The sequence below is a fragment of the Triturus cristatus genome, chromosome 8 (assembly GCF_964204655.1).
Source record: "Triturus cristatus chromosome 8, aTriCri1.1, whole genome shotgun sequence".
Lineage (NCBI taxonomy): Eukaryota > Metazoa > Chordata > Amphibia > Caudata > Salamandridae > Triturus > Triturus cristatus.
Genome location: NC_140591.1, coordinates 90,073,993 through 90,089,204, shown reverse-complemented (window position 1 = coordinate 90,089,204; position 15,212 = coordinate 90,073,993). Strand labels below are relative to the sequence as shown.

The 15,212-nt window shown below is 45.0% G+C and overlaps 1 protein-coding gene across 1 annotated transcript in view; it reads right to left on the bottom strand.

The window, feature by feature from the left end:
• Positions 1-2,998: 2,998 nt before the first annotated feature.
• The window catches only part of LOC146801398 (uncharacterized), a 459,470-nt gene continuing 447,256 nt past the window's right edge, over positions 2,999-15,212 (bottom strand). Inside the window, exon 4 of the mRNA XM_085621079.1 lies at positions 2,999-13,269. Within this exon, the coding sequence (XP_085477205.1) occupies positions 13,265-13,269 (5 nt within the window). The 3' untranslated portion in view covers positions 2,999-13,264. The remainder of the gene's footprint in view (positions 13,270-15,212) is intronic.

The window sequence follows — 15,212 nt, the reverse complement described above, 5'->3', positions numbered from 1 at the left end:
CGAATCCAGGATTGAAACTTGGTCCCAAACCCCATATGTTCCCGGACAGCAAAAAGGTATGGCCATTCGACTGTATCGAATGCCATACGCGCATCAAGGGAGAGGATTGCAGCGTCTTCCTGAATCATATGTCTGCGACTCAGCACACCATGGAGGCGCCGCAAGTTAAGTTCAGTGTTTCTGCCCGGCATAAATCCAGGCTGATCCGGATGTACCAATTTAGTAAGGTGGGGAGTTAACCTAGTGGCCAGCGCCTTGGCCAAAATCTTGGCCTCTGCGTTTAGCAACAAGCTAGGGCGATAAGATGTACATTCATGGGCTGGTTTCCCTGGCTTGCAAATTGCCACTATTGTCGCTACCCGCTGGTCTCTGGGAAGCTCTCCTGACTCTAGGCTGGCCTCGTACATTTTCATTAAATACAGAGTTAGTTTAGTAGCTACTTTTTTATAAAGCTCGATGGGGATACCATTTAAATAAATTATTTGACACCAAATGACAAAACTCCAATCAGCAGAACCGGAGTTAGGAATTTTTAAGGTTTTTAGTAAAAACGAGTGCCTACAAGATCAAGGTGCCAACCAAGGAAATCTAGTCGCACAAGACCGGGTCAACGCTGAAAAATATGGCTGAGCCGGGTCAGATATAAGAGGTGGTTTGGGCCCGGTCAGTGATTATCTTCAGACTTAGAAGAAATTTTGAGGTACATGTTCTGAGAAGGTAAAGTTCAGCAAGGCATGGCTGCAGGTGCTGTCTGAGGACAGAGCGTTGTTGCCGGGAGCCTTGGCTCAAAACTACGATGAAGTTTTTGTGTTCAGACTTAGTTTTTATAGAAGTCAAAAATCTGCTGTGGGACGAGGCTGTAGCCAGAGACAATTCAGGTGGCTCAAATACCCCTTTGACGAAAGATCACTGACCAGGATTTGCTGCTGAAGAGAAGAATGTAGTGGGAGCAGCCGCGAAGTTAGGCCGACCAGCAATGCACCTTGGGCAGATAGACAACCAGGTTGGCCCCGGTCTGCCCTTGTTTCTCAGAGCAGTTTATTTTACCATAATTTTTGTTAAGTCCTCAGTTTTGGATTTTGGCCATCTGGGCACATTTAGCACCACAACCAAGGGTCCAGGACTGGTGGGACATCACTTGGGGGTTCAGGACTCACTCAGGCTGGACCCAGGTGCGGATTCAAGATGGTGGGACCTTTTTTTGTCTCTGTGGCTCTGAACAGGAGGCCAGAAAACTAGTCCATGGAGTCACTCTGGTAGTCCTGGGTTCAGAAGTGAACTGAAGAGTGGGTCCTATTTTTATACCAGGTGAACTTCCTCTGGAAGCTGGTAGAAGTTTCTAGAAAGTCTCTTTGAAGTGCATGGAATCTCCTGACTCCCGGGCCTTAGCTCCAAGCTGACTGCAGTGACCATGTTGAGGTGATACGTCCTTTGTGTGGAGGCACAGCAGAGCCTATTGAGTTTCAAGCGGGGCTGTGCTCAGCTCCTCCCACCCCCATCCTGCCAGTAGATTGCCCATTCAGGCACACCTAATCCCTCTATTGTGTGACTGTCTGGGAGGAATTAACAAAGTCTCTCAGTTTCACCCGGTCATGTGACCCAAGACAAGCTGCAGTCAGAAAAGGGCCAAGGGCAGGAAAATGCCAACTATCTGAAAGTCGAATTTTCAAAACTGTAATAAAAAATCCGACTTTACCATCAAGGAGGACTTTTCATTGCAATTTCATAAATACCAAACATTAACTGTCCACCTGAAAGTTGGATAAGAACCACAATTGGCCCCGACGTACCACTTATGGAGACCAAAGAGGCAAAAGGACTCTTAAAAAGATTTAAATAGTCATCAACAGTGTTTTATCAGAATTACTTAAACAAGAGAGTAAGATACTCTTCAACCATACACCAGGGAGAAAGACAAAACAACTAATTAGGGGTTAAACAATGTTCTTTATATATTTTTGTTACAGAAAATCTCATATTCAATAAAACATTCAGACGGTTGTCTAATAAGGAAGTGCCAGCAAAGTGCTTGTGTGTGAGGTGGGTGTGAGGTGGGTGGAGAAAGGGAATTAAAAAAAGGAACAGTTTGGAGATCTTAGTATCTTAGTTATACAGTGATCGCACTGGTTGCAATAATGATTCAATTCACAGGCTTTGGGTATATGGTATACAACACAACAACAAACCACTTTTGCCATCACAATAGTAGCAGTGGTATAGTACAGAGTCTCCCAAGGCCTACATAAACATATTTCCGCAACAAAAATGTAGGTAAATAGGCAAAAGGTTTAGGGGCAGGCCATCCTAAGGCTGACAGGTCTACCAGTGTGCAGCACTATGTCGGGATTAGGAACATTTTCAAGACAGCGAGTGCACTTAGGTAGAGAAGAGGACATGGAGCAGGAAACTGTGTGTCCATAACAACTAGACCACATACTAAGTTTCAGTTTGGTTTCCTATTTCCTGGCTACAGTGACCACTTGGAGGAGCATAGGCGGTAGTTCTAGTATTTAAGGTTCTTTTTGCAGAGAGCAGGTCCCCTGGCATTGTGTTGCCTCATTGCTGTGGTTCTCCCACTTTCGTTTGAGTTTGTACCCTTAATTGTCCCCCCACTCTTTTTTTTCTTCTCTCTTGGTTCCCCTCAGGTTAGTCCCTTAATCCTACTTTCCCTTGATTCCTATGTTTCTTGTCCTTTGTTGTGCCTTTGATATGCTTATATTTAAGACCCTTTCTACACTCGTTTTAGTTCCAACTTGTCATCTGCAAGCCTGTTTGGGGGACCTGCTCAGAAACCTTACCACAGATGATGCACACAAGTTGTTGTGTCAAGATCTGCTTTCACATAGGTACACAGTGATGTTGATTGCTTGAACTCAGAGAGTTCAGTGTCTTGCCTGGACCCCTGGGCAGATTTCCAAACCTGCTCTGAGGCACTAGTGGGCTGGGCAGCACATGTAGGCACATTTCAACTGCAGTGCAGCAATAATGACACTTCAACTTGTTGTTTTTAGTTTATTTATAGGTATATTCACAAACATCTTTGGCAGTAGAATTAATCAAATTCAGACAGATGTCAACTCCACCACAGAATTTCTACACAACATGATTCAGCTCACTGGTGGTTACTTTATTTCACTTAAAATGCACCTTTCGTTAATGCAAGTTTTCATACAGTACAAAATGAAACCATCAACACAAATATTTTAAAATACATAAAAGGATTAAAAGACCACACTTGATTGCTCAGCCCTTTAACAGAAAATCCATTGAAAATCACAGATATATTTTCCCAAGTGTGAATCTGTAGATTGGGGTGCCCTGTAAAACTTCGATTGCATTTAGTAGGGTCCTGAGGCACTGTGGGGCATGCACGGCTGCTGACTTTAGGACAGCAGCACAGACACAGTTTGAGCTGGGAGTTAAATTCTGAGGGGCAGATTTACAAGGAACTGACGCATCTGCATAGATAGGCACTCTGGGGCATGCACAGCCGCTGACTTTAGGACAGCAGCACAGACACAGTTTGAGCTGGGAGTTAAATTCCGAATTTTCAGTAGGAATCCTTCAAAGCATCATTAGAGGCCTAAGTGTTTACAGTTGCCACATACACCCACGGACCGGAATTGACCATTCATTAACACTGCATACCTTATATTAATCCAATTTACTAGTTAGAAAAAAAGTTGCCATATGCCCCCTGGACCGTACGTATTGTCCTAATGCACAGTCAATTGGTAGATTGTATTACCCTAAAATTGAGGAAGTCTATGTACTTGTCCAGCAATCTCATTTTCTGAGCATTTTCCTCAAACTCGCTCCAAGGTGGCTAAAAAGGCACTATTAATCCAAGCTCTCCTTCCATTACAACTGGTTGGGAATTTCCTTCCCTGACAGACGAAGCAGAAAAGGCGTCTGTAAAAACAACTGTCACATTGTAAGATTTGCAAGTGCTCCAAGTGTCTCTGCGCTTGTGACTTCCACTCTTTGCTTTAACTATGCCCCACCAACTGACACACCCAGTTCCTACGTGTTCCTTCTGTCAAGTATTCAACACCACCTTGGCCAATGGAGGGGATAGGTGGGTGGGTATTCTATAGGTGAAACGGTAAGGTATCACGGTACCAAAATACCCGTGAACATAATATTTTCTTGTAGTATCTTCCCAACTAGTTTGGAAATCTGACGACACAGCTCTAAATGCTGGGCTGGCGTCAGCATATGGCTCATTAACTTCAACCAGGTTGTAAAGCGCTTCCTGGCCAAACGCTGCCTCTATCTGGAAGATCCATTCCGAGAGTACAGCTTTCAGAAAGCATGCCCAGCCTGTGTCGCTACCCTGCAAAGGGATGCGATACGTGCATGTCTTTGCAGTACCACTGATGCTGTCACAATGGAATGCGGCGTGACTGACTTCTCTTGTCATTATAGGAACTGGGAATGCAAAAGATTGTCCACCTAGCATTAGTGGCTTTAGCTGCATTGATGAATACCCTACTTTGTCACAAATAGATACTCTGGAGTGTTGTGCCATTTTCAAGTACATCTTTGAGCGCTACAGGTATCTAGATTGGGGAACGTTTCATCAAATCTAGCATTACAGGATCTGGGGTGAAAGATTGGAATTGTAGTGTGGCCGGTAGGTTTCCCAGGTGTAGAAACCAGTCCGCTTCAGACTCCTGCTAAGCCCACCTACACTGCCTACTTGAGCATCTGTAGACCCTGACCCTCTAAGAACATCTGCACCGCAGCGTTCAGCTCAGCGGTCCATGACTACTGAGACGTCCCATGCAACATACTGTTCCTGGAGCTTCCCCACAGTCCTGCAATGGCCACACTACTCCTACTACTAGTGACACTGCCCCAACGCCTTTTCTCAGTGTCTTCCCTGAAAGTTCCACCTCTCATCTGCATCCCTTGATCACTGAGATAACCGCCCGCCCACTGAACTTCAAAGCCTTGCGAGACTCTGGAGTCGGAATCAGAAAAGGGTTTCGAACAGGTGTGAAGGTTTTAGCGAATGTCCAGGTTTTGATTTTTGCTGCCAGAGGAAACGCTACCAAGAGAAATGGGGGGTGGCATTCTCCTGTTTGGAAAGGGAAAACCCGTGAACAATCAAACAAGGAAAACATGTTGACCAGAAGGCTCACATGTTCTCCTTTTAAGATGCATGCAAGGATGTTTTGGGGTTTTCCAATTCTGGAACCGCTACCCACACTGGAGAGGGAGGCTCACCTTCTGCAGCAAAGTATTTAGAGCTGTTTCTCAGAAGAAATATACTTTGAGCTGATTCTGCTTTTATGCCCACCATCTTAAGGACACAGCACCTCAGTAGGGAAACTAGTCATACCCAGTGTGGGCTTGACTGAATTCAAAGTCTGCTTAGGTATACTTTAATACGTTTAATACGCCTAGAAAGGAAACACTGAAAAAGGCGGCAGAGAGATGTGACATGTCTGAATGTAGGCAGCTAAGGTGTCTTCAAGGTATGATCTCATCGTAAAAGCCTGATCCCAGGGTTCTCCGAGTAATAAACACACCATTCCCACCACGAGGAGCTTCATCAATCTTATTTTCAGGTGCAAATTCTATGGATTCACAAATTTGTTCCAACATCTTCATACTGTAGTTGCCACTAATTAGCTGTATAGTTTGGAGTGCAAATTGGCAGCTAATTCATAGCCTACATTCCCAGGACTGTGGTAATGTGAGTGTATAACCTGAACTGCCAACACATTGAGGCTGAATTTTATATCAGCCATGCCTGTTGGTGGTCCTACAGCAGCCAAGGAGCCAGAACTGACTGATGTGCACCTCACTCTGCTCATAATCCCCAAGTTAGGAGAAATTTGATGCCCTATGAAAAAAGGAAGAGCCCTATCTTTTCTCAAGACAGAGGGACATGGCGCATCAAAGCGCTGGCTAGTAATACTGCCTTGATTTTCTGCAGGATAGTCTCTACTGTATGAAAATGTCTAAACTGGATAAAAGTGTGACTATAGCATGAAAAAGAAAGGATATTGATGGTTTAACAGTACGCAAAGAAATAGAGAAGTCATCTGCTATCATTTGCATGTGACTCAAATAAGGCAAAAATGGGCCTCTACTCTGCACGGTCTGAGAGAGCAAATGGTTCTTCAAAAGAAGGAAACATCTGGTTGTCATCTGGGCCTCTAAACAGGCCCCCTACTGAGTCACCTGTAGGTGGCCTGTTTAGAGAAGAAATGTGTTTCCTTCAACCCATAGTCTGTGGGGGAGTGTCTGGGATCATCTACAGTTTGCAGAATATCTTCACATGTACATGCGGATATTGATGTGGACAATTGATGCTGGAGTCATTACCTGCACTTCTTTAATGGTTCTGTGATCCGCATTACATTTCTCGTATTTAACAGAAAGGAATCAAGGAGAATATGGGCTGATGGAAAATGTGATTATCACTGATGGAAGCTCACCCAAGCCCCCTTCTATGAATTTTAGTTATTGCTTACCGGCAGCTTTAGGCTGTCTGTTTGCCAAATGCCGCTTATGGACCAAAAACTTACAGTGGGCTTACAGCCTGCCAGTTGCTTGTCTTTGCCGTTCACATTTGCTTGCTTCTTTTTTTGATGGCCTTCCTTCCTTTCCTTGTGTTTGTCCCTCCCCTGGAGTATATCCTCTTTACCATCCTTTTGATTGGAGACTGTACCCTTCCACTGCTCACATTTAGGACACTACTTTTATTTATTTTTCATTAAGCACTCCATAAGAGGGCATGTGTTTCCTGCTCTTTCCTGTGTGCTATTACTCCCCTCAGATACCAGCCCATCAGGTTGCTTCCTTTTCAATCCCGCCCTCGCATCCGCTCCTCCATGGGTCCCCTTGCCATAGAGGTACTTGACATAAATGTTTTCATTTTTTGGAAGGGCCAAAGCTGCCGACATTTGCTGCTACATTGCTCTGCATACCGAAAAATGCTTTTGTGCATCTCTGCTGCCCCATGCCCACTTCCTGTTGCTCGCCCCACCCACTCCATCGCTCCTTCGTTGCTTCCCCAACCCTCACGTATTTTAATATGTGTTTTAATTGTAATTTTTCTAAAAGGACCGGCAGCTGTCATTTGTTCCCTGTCCTTCTGCAGTCCAAAATGCATTTTTGTACAAGTAAAATTTAATTTTTTTCTATTTACCTATATAAGTGGTATCTTAAAGAATAATGTGGTCCCATTAGCAGCCGTCTCATTACATCTTTTTTTTCACATTTTTGGCTGATACTGCACAGTATTGGCAACAAATATTTTTCTTTTTGTTGATGCAGTGCACTGCATCTGCAAAACGCATTGGCAGGCCCAGTAGGTCAACCAGGTGAGATCTATTGGCTTTGGCAGTGCTTGTTTTTTGTCTTTATTACAAGAGCTTTAGAAGGCAGCTGAACCTCTCATACCACACCTAAAAAGATTTTCAGTCACTAAGAGAATGTACAAAAGCATGGGACACACTTGAGAAAGAACTCAAAGAGTAAGATGAAAGGCGGAGCTTGCGATATAGTAGGATCTATGGAGTTACAGAGGGCAGTGAAATGGGCAGACAGAAGGGGCTGGTAGTCTTCCCCTGCAGTAATGATCATGTAAGGACATACCCCCCCTTAAGTCGTGGAGGTTGACCAACACCACAGTTTGTGAAGAATGAAAAAGCTCTTCATCCCTAGGGGAGCATGGAGAGGCAGACCTCTGTTCTGGGAGAGACAGATGTGGCAAATGTTCCCGCTACCTCAAGGAGCTTGAGGAATGAGTCTCACACAACTGGACAGAAAAGGTCTAGGCAGCATGTGTTGAGCAACAAGACTCAGTTTCATAGTAAAATAATGAGCTGCAGAAGGCCCTACTGACCAGAAATGTCCACAAAGGTGGAAGAGCCAGCTTGGGTCCTTCTGACATTGGCACATTTGTTACCTCCTCTGGAAGGCACATTGGCAACATGGCCAAGCGCGACGAAGGCACATTGGCAACATGGCCAAGCGCGGCGTCACCTGTGTGTTTAGTGATCTCTGGTATCACACAACTGGCACAGGCATAATTATTTTCTTTCAAGTTTGGAAGTTTAAGTTTATTGTTTCAGTTAGTTAAAACCATATCAATTTCACAGGTTAAAAATTATAATTCATTACACTGTATAAACATCATAAACGTGGCCAAAACAATTCGAAAAGTCAATCCGCTGGATACTTGTTAGTATGCAATGTTTTTTAAGCAGATAAGTGATTTGAAACCGAACCTGAATTAGTGCAAAGTGGACAAGCATTAACATTAGGCAATCACAAGATGACAACAGTCTTTCAACTTTGATCTTTACACACTTCCTGCAACAGAACGCTTTGAAAAGGATTTGTAATTGGGAGCTGGTCTAGTATGTAGACCTTTCTCAAACTTTAAAGGATTTATTGATAAAACTATCTGCAATGGGTTGAATTGAATTAAAGAAATACCTGCCGGGCAGGGGTGGCTTTGTCCAAGTAAAGATTTAAGGACCATCGGCCCGATCGAAAAAGGGCAACAATTCTGCTTGCAACGAGACTCAGCTGCCTGAGTGGAGAAGTGTGGCTCAATGGTTAGAGCGGCAGACCCTGATGCAGAGGTCTGGCCCGGGACCAGGGTTCAATTCCCTGCCTCGGCGGGTCTTGGGCTAAAAAATTCCACGGACCTGACAATTCTCGCCTCGCTGCCTATTCCAATCATGGAGTCCCACTGTGCAACTCTGGGCAATAGCTTGCTTAATCTCCACAACGGCCCCCACAACGCTAAGGATGCCTGGCCTCCACCTTGGGGGTGCCCAGGAGTGGACACCTCACAGGGAAAAGCCAGGATGGGTTCCACAGCGGTATTCGTACAAGTGCCTTGAGACCCTTGCGGAAGAGTAGTGCGCTATACAAGTATCAATTTACATTTTATATCAGAATGATGGCTTCCCGTTGGACGGTTGATGGTACCCGTGCCTAGGGCAGCTGTTTCTTATCTAGCATGGCTTCTGTTGTGCTGATAGTAATTTGTTCACTTGTAATAGGAACTTCGCGGCCCTGCAGGAAAGCTGAATTGAATGGCTTCAGTAATGTCATCACTGCGTGGCAGCGGGATCTTATCTTGAGTGCCCGGAGAGGGGACAAAGTAATTTCTGTCGGATGTGTTTGATAGCAGGACAAATGCATAGAAAGTTTAACTCGCTTTGCTCAAATTGACCACATAAACAGCAAAGGGAATCCGGCTAACCTTGTTTCCAGGGTGGGACCGTATCTTTTGAGGGGAAAACTCCCATACGGATTAGTAGGAGAAAGTGTTGCCTGGGTTGAGAAATGTGGTATATGAGGTATGGTTGGGGGCCCCAGTTAGTTTAGGATTGTAGAACTGACCAAGTATGCTTTTTCCCAGCCATTTATGCTTTGTGAAGTGTCCAGGATTTTAACTTGGCCGCTTTGTTGGTGATTTTTTTAAATGCTGTAAGACTGATGTTTACCTCCCAGACTTTGGAGAGATCAAGGGTTTTTAGGGCTTGTCGGAGCACTGTTGACCAGTCATTTTTTTGGGTGTGCTAGATCGGGGTCTGGCTGCATAAGGCAATTTAGTCTGCACATTGTAGACTGCACACTGGTCTCTTTGCTAGATTTGGTGGGTCACTTGAAGCTTCCAATAGACAGCCATCTAAGTCTGCAGTGTATATATATTGATAAGGCAGAGGGGAGAACACATCCGTGTATTTGGCCAATGAAAGTGAATATCTTCTTTGCCATTTTGTCAACCCTTCTATTTTGACTCATACCCAGGTATCTGTGTATAATTTGATTATTGCTTCGAGGAGTTTCGGTGGTGCACCCCATCTGGCCATTTTTGCCCAGAGCAAGTCCTGTGGGACCCTGTTGAATGCGGTTTTTAGATCAACAAAGCAAGTGGATAGGTTGGAGGATGTGTGATTGGTCTTTTCGATGAGGAGACTGAGGGCAAGAAGATTGGTGGTTGTGCTCATGCCCGCCCTAAAACCTGTTTGTGTGGCCGGAATGATGTTTTTGGCTGATGCCCAAGCTTCCAGAAGTATTAATAGATTGGTGGCATAAAGTTTGGTTTTGACATCCATCAGGGCAATTATTCTGTAGTTTGCTGGGTTTGTCCGCGAGCCAGACTTGAAGATGGGATGGAGGATTCTTCCTCACCACAATGTGAGAATTATGCTGGTGGAGAGTGCCAGGTTAAATAAGGGGGTAAGGTACGAGGCCCAGAAAGCTTGATTGTGCTTGAAGAGGGTGTTTGAGAGACCATTTGGTCCCAGTGCCCCATGTGATCTTAGTTTCTTCAAGGAGTGTTCGACTTGTTCTTTCTTTCAACAATTTTCCCTCTGACAAAGTCTCTGTGGACATTGATTCCTTCGTGTTTGTATCTTTCATGATTGTGTTGTTTGCTACCTGTCCTGGGCGAGCCGCATTGATGTGAGTTTAATTCTGAAATTCCCGCATTGTGACGGCAAATTTTGCCGTTTGCGAGTGAGTTGATTTCTGCCCAGAACGGTTTGCTGTTTTTTGTTTTACTTGGGTGCAGTAATTTTAACCATATTTTTCTTGTGGGTTTTTTTGCTGACCAGATTGCCTTTTTTAAGTGCGCCTCAGTACTACCATTTGATTCTTGGTGAAATGACTAAGCTTTGGGTCATTTTTTCACAGCTGTCTAATTTCCTTATTTAGCCCTTTTTTTTTTCTCTGAAAGACTATGGAGAACCAGGGTGCCCCTTTGGTGGATGAGTTAAGGGGTTGCAAGCGATTGGATTGCCAGCTGGTAGCTAGTGCCGCAGTAAGAGATTCCCAGTGAGTCCACTGCGCCTGTTTGATGTCCGGTGTATTGGATGTGAACGTGATTATATGGTTTGTTATCTCTGTAGTCGTCCTTCCATTCCAGGCTAAGCGTTTAGGTTGTAGGCACAATGTTGAACCATCAGATTGTTGGTGTGGGGAGCCCTTGTGGTGTGAACTAGGAGCTCTACATGCTCGGGTAGGTGGTCGCTCTCGACTCTGGGTATTAGACAATAGCTCTTGATCTTATCAAATATCTCTGAGTCGACAAATGTACAATCCAGTGTTGAATAAATTTTGTTGAGGTCCTAGTAAAGGCGGTTGGTTGATCTTCAGAAATGTGGTCCTTGAGTGAGCAGAGGCCAATTTCCTCATGGCAGTTTTGCACATTAACCCATGGCGGTCTGTTTTTTGAAGGTGTGCAATTACTGGTGACAATAGGTTCGTAGCTGTCACATGCTGTTGTTGTTTGGGTGGGTGGCTATTTGTTTGTAGGTGGTGCCTGTTGAAATCTCCTGACAGAATGATTTTGTATTGGAGGAGCGGTTTTTGCAGTGATTCTAAAAGTGTTATCAATGAAGCACTATGGCCGGGTTTGTTCTTCGGGCCAGGGTGGATGTAGATGTTATAGATTAATAAACTGGAGTCACGGGTTTTGTAATTTGATCTTGAATCGCTATGCGATGAGAGTTTAATACATTGAGGTCATGCTAGGCCGAGATCTATGTTTTCTTTATGCCTCCAAAGGTGGGTTGCTATATAGGTTGAGAGACCACTTGGGGCTCTGCCCTATTTAGATTTTTTTACTGCTTCCTGTTAGTTCTCCTTGAAGCCTGTGATTAGTGTTGGATTCTCGGCCCAGGTTTCTTGCAGTAGGAGGATGTCAAGATTTTGGAGGAAAATGATGAAGTCTATCTCCCCCACCTTGCTTCTAAGGCCGTTCACGTTCCCGGGGCACAGTTTTAAGAGGGGGTTTGGGGTCAATACTACTGTATTTGGTTTTGATCATGCGACTGCCATCAATGGGGCGAGGGCCAGCTGGTTTTGCAGGGAGACCTGTGTCGTATGGCTCAGAGCTCCGGGAGTTGCTGTGTGAATGATGCAGAGGTTTTCAAGGTTGAAGGGATGTTTTCCCGCTGGTCCAATTGCGCCCCTGACGATCCCCACTAAAACTGTGCCAGTTTTTGTTGGATGATTTGCTTGTGGCTGTAAGGGGCTTGAGTATCTCTCTAAATCCATTCTTTTTAGTTCAATGCCCCAATTTAGGAAATGGCCTGTGTTGCCACACCTCCATAGCTGTCTTTATGTTGGACCAGGTGACCACCGTTACTCCTGCCTCTGCCATTTCCAGATTGGGTTTAAACTCAATGCCTTCTATGGCATGGGTACCCATAGGGTTCAGGGTTTCTATTGCATTGACCAGTTTCTGAATTGTGCTTCTGTTTAGTGTGTCATTTTCTCTGAAATGTCAGGTGCCACTTGAAGAGCAGGCACACAATGACGTTTTATAGAAGATTAAACAGCAAGAAAAAAATTGAAAAAGAAAATGACTTTGCTGTGGCACTAAAAAGCTCTCAGGAATTTACTAAAAAAAATCAAACAGGTAAAGCAGTTAACATTGATGTCAACAAATTTATCAGTGGGAAACAAAAATCTCAGGAAATGGAGCAAATGCACTTGATTTATTAATCCCAAGTGTCTTTGATGTCAGAGAAGTTGAAACTGAAGTGCGTTCTGAGCTGGATCATGTCTGGCTTTCCACTTCTCTAAGATCCAAATCTACCAGAGCTGATGAGTGATGAGATTGACTGACAACAGAAAAAGGACTAAGATGGTTCAACAGAAGTATTCTGGAGCCGTCACATTGACTTGTGAGATACGTGTTTAGTTTTTGAAGAGAATCACACAACAATACTTAGATTTTTGGGGAAGGAAACACCAATGTCAGGTCCAAACACGCTTTGGTGCATGAATTGAATTGACCCTGCCCTAAAATGGACATTTGCACCCTCCAGCTTGACATAGCCAGCACACCCAGTGCATGGTGACAAGAAGGGGAGGATGGAAATTGAGCCTGGGGCCTTCTGCAAGAGTTAGCTGGGCAGGACTGCACAGTCCCTCCCAGAGACACACCTCTTCTGAATCCCCTTTTACAGGTGCTAGAACAACTCACTGCAGCACACACAAAGCCTCACTATACCCTACACACAGATAGACAGCAGCTGCCTACAGAGCCTTCAGCTTCAGCCATCGTGAGCTCCAAGCAGACTGGTTCATGGAACAAAAGCATTTGAAGGAGGCCCCCTGAGCAGAGGAGGGTCATCTGCATCATCTCTTGGAAGGCATCACTCTTCTCTTCGCAGAATATAAAACGAGGCAGTCAAGAGGAGTCCGCGATACGTTGATGGGAAGCAAACGCGTCAGCCTTGGGATCCGCAGCTGGAAGGTCGCGCACAGCTGGTTATGCTGCATAGGAAACAAAGAGGAAAGAATAAGTCAGATGCACACAACATACTTCACAGCTACTTTTTAACATAAGTCTGAACTGAACCCCAAATCCACTGGTGTTTTATCACTCACTTCCTAGAGGCAAAATATCTATGGGAGGCCCCTTGGAAAGAACTCAAACACACGACAAGGAATCTGCTTTGATCCCCATTGTCAAGGGCTATGCTACAAGCAATGAACACAAGAGGGGAAGCGACTCGCCTCAAACTACTTCCCTCACCTTACACATCACTGTTCGGGAATCCAGAAAATCAGGTCCATGTTGGACGAACTGTGGCCGGGAAGGTAAAATATCACCCATCCTTTGGGGCTGCCCACTCTTGGGTAAATAGTGGGGAGAAGTTCTAAAAGATCTGGAAAAAATCTCACCTACACAAACACCCAGATCTCATATGAACATACCATTGAGGCGGGTGCCGGGAAATGCTCAGGGCCATCAAGAGAAGCAAGCAAAATTGAGTGGCATAATGTACAAGCCCCTATCGCCACCACAACGTCACTTTTACGGACGTTGTGGTGGCGATAGGGGCTGCGCCTTATGTACAAAGCAGCGTTAAGCCACTTAACATGGCTTAACGCTGCCTTGTACATAAGGCACCCTTTCACGCTATGGTTAGCGTGAAAGGGGCGTGCTGTGGGTATTGTGGTGGGCGTTGCACCGCAAAACCCATTGTATTTGATGCTGCCCCCTATGTACAAGGGCAGCGTACATAGGAGGCAGCGACAAATTGAAGACTAGAAAAATCCTGGTCTTAAGGTGGCGAAACGAGGAGAAATGCATTATTTCTCCTCGTTTTTGCTTTTTCCATGTGTGCTGCACACAAGGAAAAGCTAAATGCCATGGTTTGTTTATGTACAGAAAGGTGTCCCTTCCTGCACATAAACAAACCTTTTAAAAAAATGCCATTTTGTAACTTTCATGTGTGCTGCTTGAAGCAGCACACATAAAAGTGGCTGAATTGCATTTCAGGATTGTTTATGTGCAGGAAGGGGCACCTTCCTACATAACCAATCCTCCCCTGCACTCAGACACCCTTGCACTCTGGTGCAAGGGTGCCTGTGCTGGCGCTAAGTTGTTAAACTTAGCGCCATCGCAGGGGGAAACGCAAGGCTGCACCACATTCTTGTAAATATGGTGCAGCCTTGCGTTTCAGAAGTGGCGGAGCGCGTCGCTAAGCCAAGGAGGCTAACGACATGCTCCGCCACTTCATTGTACATATCCCCCTGAATCTGTTGCTTTTAGCAGCCAAGTAGAGAATACTCAACACATTGGGGGAACAATACTACCTGCGATGGACGACTGATATGGGAATCTGTGGTTTAATTTAAGAATGAGAAGAATCTGTCATACAACGCAGGAGAAGAGCAGTGGATTGAGAAGGTGTGGGGTCCAGTTTTGGACTATTATGCTAAAGACCACAGGACTTGAACCTGTCTGTGGAAGGTATGTTCTTATTCCGCAGTCTTTTTCCCCGCAGGGAATCACAATGCGGTCGTTACAACAACCCGCGTTGTGATTCCGCATTCCATTACTCCACAAGTCGGAACAACGACTTGCGGAGGTGGGGCGCTGGATGTTGGAATAGTATAATTTAATATTCCAACTCCAGTCTGTGAAATCCAACACCTCCCCCCCCCCACCGCCCCCTCCCCCCCCCGCAAGTCGTTGTTCCGACTTGCGGAGTAATGGTATGCGGAATCACAATGCGGTCGTTGTAACGACCGCGTTGTGATTCCCTTCGGGGAAGAAGATTCGTGGTAAACGTTGTTTACCTGTCTGTGGTCTTTAATGCCCCTTAAAGTAGTGCCCTATTGTCTTCCCTCTGACAAGAAACGAGACAAACGATAAATTAGGACTGTTGAATTATATATTTTCAATTATTGTGGCACTGTGGGTGGGG